The sequence below is a fragment of the Manihot esculenta genome, chromosome 1 (genome assembly GCF_001659605.2).
Source record: "Manihot esculenta cultivar AM560-2 chromosome 1, M.esculenta_v8, whole genome shotgun sequence".
NCBI classification, from domain to species: Eukaryota; Viridiplantae; Streptophyta; class Magnoliopsida; order Malpighiales; family Euphorbiaceae; genus Manihot; species Manihot esculenta.
This window is the reverse complement of record NC_035161.2, coordinates 5,897,544-5,905,633: the sequence shown is the minus strand read 5'-3', so window position 1 is coordinate 5,905,633 and position 8,090 is coordinate 5,897,544. Positions and strand designations below refer to the sequence as shown.

General features: G+C 30.2%; 1 protein-coding gene across 1 annotated transcript; it reads left to right on the top strand.

The window, feature by feature from the left end:
• The first annotated feature begins 3,231 nt into the window (after nt 1-3,231).
• Nucleotides 3,232-6,940, top strand: LOC110625054 (probable WRKY transcription factor 57). The gene is made up of 3 exons (XM_021770561.2): nt 3,232-3,838; nt 5,519-5,662; nt 6,291-6,940. Exons 1-3 carry the CDS (start codon nt 3,432-3,434, stop codon nt 6,652-6,654), a joined length of 915 nt encoding a protein of 304 aa, XP_021626253.1. The 5' UTR covers nt 3,232-3,431; the 3' UTR covers nt 6,655-6,940.
• The last annotated feature ends 1,150 nt before the right edge of the window (nt 6,941-8,090 follow it).

Genomic DNA, 8,090 nt, shown 5'->3' with positions numbered 1-8,090 from the left:
TATTTATATTTTAAAAAATTTATTAATTGTACTGTTTATAGACTTAATTTAATAATAAATATATCTGTGAGAGATGTTAAAATTCTTGATTTTCAATTTTTATTTATAAAAAAAATTATTAATTAATTTTTTTATTAATTTTAATTATTAAATATTATAAAAAATCTAAAATATTTTTAATATAAAAATTAAATAATAAATTTTTTAAAATATAAAAATTTAAATAATAAAATATTTAATAATAAAATTAACTGAATAATTAATTAATAAATTTTAGCTCATAAATAATCTTATTAATTGGTGAAATTATTTTTTTAAAATAAAAATAAAATTAAAAATATAAAATATAAAATTTTATATTTATTTAAATATATTCACTGCAGTTAAATACGTGAGTTTAAAATTATTATTATTATTATTATTATTATTATTATTATTAATGATAATTAGGTGTACTAGAGGACACAACAGTTCCACGTCAAAGCGAGAACCCGTGCATGGAGGACTACGTTTGGACCATACATTTGTCAATAACTCTATTAAAATTTCTGCATTAATTAATTCTAAGAATTGCTACGTTCATTTCTATCAGACCTAGGAAAAAAAAATATTTACTAATGAAATTAACTTAATTTAATTAAATGAAATGAAACTTATTAATTTATCTTTTATTTTATCATTTTTAAATAATATATTATGGATATTAGTATTTTTTGCAATTTAAAAATAAATTTATTTTTTAAAAAAATTAATTTATATATAAACAAATTTATATTATCGTTTCCAACAAATTAATTTAAAAAATATATTTTCTGAAAATTATATTTTACAGAAAATATGATATGCAAAATCAAATAAAAAACTAATTAGTTTTGCTATCAACATCAATCCTTATATTAGTGGGCCACATCTTAAAATCAAAATTATTGAAAATTAATTTCTACTTTTTTCCTATTAATAAGAAGCATTGAATAATATATATTTTTCTTATAAATATATTTTACGAATATTTATTAAAATGAATTGTAAATTAAATTTCATATATGTAATTTTATTAATTTTTTATTTGTAATTGAATTTGTATTAAAATAATATTTATAATATAAATTGTTAGAAAAAATTATAATTTTTAAATATTATAAAAAAATATTTATTAAAAAATTATATTATAAAATGTTAATTTAATATAAATTAAATTATAAAATATAAAATAAAAAGCAGTGAAAATATTTTTTGACAGCATTAAAAATTACTGTTATTTATTAATAATTTTGATAACCGCTGGATTTCACCACTTCGATATAAGACTCAATCCATAATCGCAAACTTAATCCAAGAGTTGAAAGGTGTCTTCAATGAGGCGGCCTAGATCTCTGGCCTTGAGGCCGGGACCTCCTATGGGCCTCAGTCTTCTCACATCCATCTTAATTTTGAGGTTCAGTGTGATAAGGGATAATCGACCCGTACATCCAGCAAAATTGCTTACACATGTACTAGAAAGGGAATTAAATGGCTGTTTAACATGGCGCAAGCGATTGGCGTCCCATACATATGAATCCGTATGGCAGAGACAGATGGTCCCATAATAGTAAGGCCGTTATGCGTAGGGGTGAGCATTCGGTCGGCTCGGTTCAAAACCGAACCGAACCGAATAAACCGAAAACCGAAATTTTAGTTTTTATGAAAACCGAATCGAACCGATTTTGGTCAGAAACCGAATCGAACTGAACCGGTCTGATTCGGTTCGGTTCGGTTCGATTTGATCGGTTTCGATTTTTAATATTTTTTTAATTTTTTACTCTTTATTTTTAGTATTTTAAAATTTAATTAAAATATTTTAATTTTAATATAATTTAATTTCTCTATATTATTGAAAAAATATATTATTATCCCTAATCGGTTCTGTTCGGTTTTTTCGGTTTTTTTCTGATCAAAACCGAACCGAACGGAAATAACCGGAATTTCTGAAATTTAAAACCGAACCGAATTAAAATATATAAAAAACCGAACTAAATTTTCAAATCGGTTCGGTTCGGTCAGTTTTTTCGGTTTAAACCGGATTCTGCTCAGCCCTAGTTATGCGTCACTGGCGGACAAAAACAGAAAAAAATAAAAATAGAGAAACACTCTTTTCTCATATCAAATTTATCCAACTATTATAAACGCTTGTTTCTGGATTTCATGTTATCAAATATAATAATATAAATATTATTTTAATAAATTAAATTATAAATTTTAAAAATAAGTGAAAATAAAATATGTTTATGTATATATATATTTTAAGAAAGCGGTATCCCACACGCAATCTCCAGCAGAGTAAAGGTAAAAAGCATATATTATTCTATTTCAGGATTCACCACGGAAGAGGAGAACTGCTTCACTCACAGGGACATTCCCGAGAAGAAGAAGCCAGGATTACTCTCGAATAAAGAAGGAAAGAGGATTTTTCTCTAAACAATATTATCTTAATTAATAATAAGAAAAATATAAAAAAAACATTTATTTTATTAAATTTTATTTTAAAATTTATAATTTAATTTATATTAAAATAATATCTATAATATTTTCCCTCTTATACATTTTCTAATTTACAATTTCGCTTGTTCTGTAAAATTATGTGGTTACTATAAACAACACTTCCTAAACAAAAGACAATTTTATATTATATAGTATTAGGAAAATCCTTACTAAAAAAAGCTGCAATTTTATTTAAATATTTTAATTTTTGTCTTTTAATTTTTTATTAAATTATTTAAATTATTATTGTTTTCTTATAATTAATTTGGACTGAAATTTGATATTATTGAATTAAAATTTGTTTATTTATTAGCCACAAACATAGATATTTTGAAAAGTATTGAAAAAAAAGTGAGAATAGAAAAGAAAAAAAAGTAGATCCAAAAGTATTTATTATTTATTAGATAAATTTAGTGATCGGTAATTATTAATTCTGTGATAATAAATTTTTTAAATAAAATTAAACTATTATCTCTGTATAATTATTTTTAATTTATTTAAAATTATAAATTATTTTTATTTATTATTTTTAATAGTTAAATATAAATATAAAGTTAACATATTTTATGTGGCACAAATATAGAAATTTATTAACATGTATTTAAAATTATATTAAATTTTCAAATACACAAAAAAAAATTCCTGATTCACGCGCGTTCTGGGCCCCATCTTTTCCTTCCCTCCCTTAAATATCCGCCTGCGTACTGTTTATGCAGTTGACGCCATTTTTTTCCAGCTTCTCTCTCTCTCCAATGTATTGACGAAACAAACCCATCAAACGCTCGAATACGTTTTCTAAGCTACGCGTCCTTGCTTCTCCTCCTAAACCCTAACTTTCTCTCCCTTTCTCTTTTAGCTTCTCTCTCTCTGCTCAATTTTTCTCACCTCATCGTCAATTCCCTAATAGATCCTCCATGGACGATGCTCATAATCCCGATCCGGGAGGCAACTTTGCCACCGACTCCAACTGGAATCTCGGCTCTGATTCTGATACAGTCAATTATTTATTCACTAGCGACAGAGAGAGCAGTATACTCGGTGAATTCGGATGGAATCTTCACTCTGCTCGCACTTCCAGTGAGTCGGACCGGTTTGGTGGCCTCGACCGGATCGATTCTGAAAACGTTGGGTTTGCATCTGAGAGCAGTAGGTTTCAAGGATCGGTAAGTTGTGGTGGTGAGGCTTGTACGGTCGGGTCTGGGAGCGGTGGTGGTGCTGGTGTTGGCGATGTGTCTACTTCTAATCCGTCAGTCTCTTCGAGCTCCAGCGAGGATCCGCCCGAAAAGGCTACGAGCTCCGGCGGGAAACTGGCTGAGATACCGTGAGTGGATACATCCATGAAAGATGAAATGAATAGTACTCTAGTTAGCTCGAATTTCAAGGCACAGCGATGGTTTTGCATTTAAAATAATGCGGATAAAATCAGAAACAGAATCCAATTGTGGCCTTTTCTGTTTGGGAGAGAGTGTGCAATTTGCGCGTCCGTACACTCTAGAAGCTGTCAAATTTTCTAGTTCGTGCAAGTTGGGGCTGTGAGGTAGTTTCGTAATTTGACGGAACATATAGGGCTAGATGAGTGAAGTTCTTGAAACCAAAGGGCCATTTTCAAAAAAAGAAAAAAAAGGATAATAATTGAAGAGTCCTCGAGTACCGCCGTTGTTGCGGCGGAAATGGCGTGCTCTTAACTTTTTAACACTACATATTGGAGAATAATTTTTCCCTCTTCGTTTTAGGTATTTATTTCCTTTCTAAATTTCTATAACGGAGATATGCACGCATTGATAAAGCAGGACTATAGCTAGAAAAGGACCCTTTCTGTTCTCGAAACTAAATTTTCGTTTTTTTCCTTTTTATATATAATTTTCAATAACGCAGGGAGATGTTCTTTCGCCCACATGAAAAGAAATTCTTTTTTTCATTATCTCTACATACATATATATGTATATGAAAGAGATATTCTCTTATGATTGTGTTTTATTTATTGGATGCTTGTTTTATGTTCTACATTCATTCCCTTGGGATAGTGCGTATGCATAATAATCATTTCGAGAGCGATACGTGTCTGCAAGTTGCACGACCCAATGCTTTACCGTTTTCCCATTTGTTATTTTCAGGTTAAAATCTCCTTTCTTTATTATTGTTGCTTTGGATGGCCATATTCACGTGCAATTAGCATCAATCCTATGATTTGTTATGAGTCTATTCATGAAATATGCACTTTTCTGGCTTTTGAATCATCTTATCAAACTGTCATGTCCTATATTCCCTCTCTCTACATTTAGTCATTTATATATTCCTTAAAGAAGGGCACTTGAAGGCAGATTACATGATCTAATATTGGCAGATTAGAGGTTATATTAGCTGAAATATTTGCCACATACTGAATGCAAAGCACATTGTTAGAATGATATTTTTGGAGTTGTGGACAACAACCGTGAACTTATATATTAGTTTTAACTCATTAGTTTATTTCCAAAAAAAACTGTGAACTTATATATTATTGACGTGTTCCAAATTACAAAACCTAAGTTTATCCGTAAATGCAATACAGTCTTCTACTGTTTGAAGTAAATTCTTCACCTGCATAAGGTACATGTACCTTACGCTCGTAGCCAATATAGTCTGAGCCTCAGGGGTAACATTAAAATGGTTCTAATGATTTTAAATAAGTTCATCCATTTTCATTTATCTTCTTTCAGCTCTCTGAGGCAGTATGATATATAGATAGAACAATTATGCCTGGGGTAACTCACAAGTAGTTATCTAATCTTTTATCTCTTCCTAACGGAAAGGTAAAACTTTGCAATTTCAAAACAATTAATGCAAGATATTACAAGCTTTGTAGATCACAGCATTTTTTTTATTGATTTTCAAGTCATGAAAGATAACTTAATTTGCCTCATTAATCTGCTTGTAGTTATTAAGACATAAATTCACTTTGATTTCTTTATTTTCGGAATTTTATTTTTATTTTGATAAATGTAGGTGTAATATTTTGTAGGAGCAAAGCTAGAAAGAAGGGGCAAAAACGAATCCGGCAGCCGCGTTTTGCATTTATGACTAAGAGTGAAGTTGATCATCTTGAGGATGGTTACCGTTGGCGGAAATATGGACAGAAAGCAGTTAAAAATAGCCCATTTCCCAGGTCTGCGAATGATCCTCTCTTCCTTATTCCAGAATTTTTATATTCATTTCACTGTCCCAGAAGTATGAACCATTCCTTTTCGCTTTTGGTTAGACCTAAATATGAATATGTATCTATATATATGTTTTCCTTTTATTGGTGATTTCATCACTTCCACTAATAATTAAGGTTTGTTTAAGGCTTCCAGTCCACCTTTTTCCATTATTGTTGCCGTTGCATTCAATCATTTATGCTCCAAATAGATTCTAAAATAACTAACTAATGATAAAAAATAGTCAAATTCTATTTTAATCTACAATTCAGTTTTTGCCAAAATTCTTCAGTGCCATGTCACCACTTTAAGTTATTTATTCACTTCGATAATTCACATTGGATGCTTTATTCAGAGAATTATTAGAGGAAATACTTTACTTCCTTTCTTTGAAATTTATTAACAAAATTATGTCTTAAATTGGCTTCTTACACTAGTTGCATCTTTGGCGTGAGTCACACGCAAAAAGGAGAAAAAGGAGTTTTTGTTTTTATTTTCTTACTTATTCAGAATAGATTAATTTTATGTTGAAAAATTAGTATGGAATAAATAATTTCTAAACTATTTTACTTCATTTGAACTTCGTGCATTTTTCAGGAGCTACTATCGTTGCACAAATAGTAAATGTACCGTGAAAAAGAGGGTTGAACGGTCTTCTGAAGATCCCACCATTGTTATTACTACATATGAAGGCCAACACTGCCACCATACTGTTGGTTTCCCCCGAGGTGGAATCATTGGCCATGAGTCTACATTTGTCAACCACTTGACTTCCCCAGTTTCGCAATTTTATTATCCTGGAATTCTGTTATCCCGAGAAGGCCCTCTAAATATTACACAGTCGCAACAAGTACCCGTTCAAACCGTTGAATCCAGTACATTGAGAGAGCCAACCCCACAGATTCCAGTAGATGAAGGACTGCTTGGGGACATTGTCCCCCCTGGAATGCGTAATAGATGAGGTAAATGGTGTACATCACTTGCCTAATTTTAATTAGTAACTGTGGCTCCTTAGAAGTCGTAATACTGGTGCAGACACAGCATGTGTGTATTTGAGAGATGGGATAAATCAATATATATTTGCATTCACAGTGCACTAATTCCTATGAGATGACCATCATTATGTCATAGCGTTAATTCAGTATGACTGAATGTATTTTGAACATGTAATAGAAGGGTAATTCATGAATTTTGTTAGCTGATAGTAGACTTTTAAGTGGATTTCCTTCATATTTTTTCTCTTCTTTACTGAATTTCGTTTCCAATTCAAAATTGATCATGGATTACTCATTTTTGCATGTCACAACTTCATAAAGAGAAAGGATAAAAATTTCAAAAAATTTAAAAGTACTTCCAACTTTTTAAATTCATATTCTGTCCCCATATAGACACAGCATTAGCAGTGGGTGATAGAAGATTATGAGATGCTTCCTTTTCTTTATTGATTCTTAATTTAATTTAATTCTAAAAATTTATCAGCTCTAGACAATTCTTTTATATTTTTTCGGCAAAGGGAAACTCAGAACCATCGTTTAATAAATCTCATATAAGTGTGCTCTGCAAAATATGTGAACAAGCGATAGTGTCGACACAGGAACTGTTGTTTAACTTATTATAATAACGGGCACCACACTATACGTATTACAACTTGTCTATTATAACATTTGCAGGTTTAGACCGTTGGTGAATCTTTTTTCTTTTTCTCTATTTTTTTTTTTTTTTAAAAAGCACTCGGCTCGACCTATCAGACTGCTGATGTGACTTATGGCGAACATGTTAATGGATATTAATTATACTGAGACGTAGGCCAGAGTGTTTCCTGTGATGTGTACCGTGTCTTCATTTCCTTGCATCATTACCAGCATTATGTAGCTATTATTGACTCCAAACTTACTCACTACTCACTGTTGGTAAGAGTTATTGCTTATGTACCATAATCGCCCACTTTGTTTTTAATAGAATAATTGCCCACTTTATATTATGCTTTCTTATGAAGTAATCAAAAGATTTTTTATGGAAAGAAATGAAGCATAATAGCAAAAATCTTGAGCTTATTGCATTATTAATTTGAAATTCCTTTAAGGTTATTGATATCTCATCCTAAATATTCAAGTCATTTTATTATTGCATTCAATTATTTATTTCACGTTGTCCATCTGGATGGAACTGGTTTAATTCATTTTTTGTTGTTTTTTATAATAATAATAATAACAACATCCTCCCTAATTTACACGAATAGAAATGAATGCATGAAGGCATATTGATCGCTTTCAATTTCCGTTATCACTGCTACATAATATTGATATTTAAACCTAACCCTCCCAGCAAGAATAATACAGGGTATTCAGTTATAATCCACATATGTACATCTATAGGGAGAATTCATGTTACCTTATG

What these genes read in the sequence shown, in the direction of transcription:
- LOC110625054 (XM_021770561.2), top strand. Translation starts at nt 3,432, where the DNA reads ATGGACGATGCTCATAATCCCGATCCGGGAGGCAACTTTGCCACCGAC. An exon ending in GGGAAACTGGCTGAGATACC is followed by an intron (nt 3,839 to 5,518) that starts GTGAGTGGATAC and finishes AATATTTTGTAG; the next exon opens with GAGCAAAGCTAGAAAGAAGG. An exon ending in AAAAATAGCCCATTTCCCAG is followed by an intron (nt 5,663 to 6,290) that starts GTCTGCGAATGA and finishes TGCATTTTTCAG; the next exon opens with GAGCTACTATCGTTGCACAA.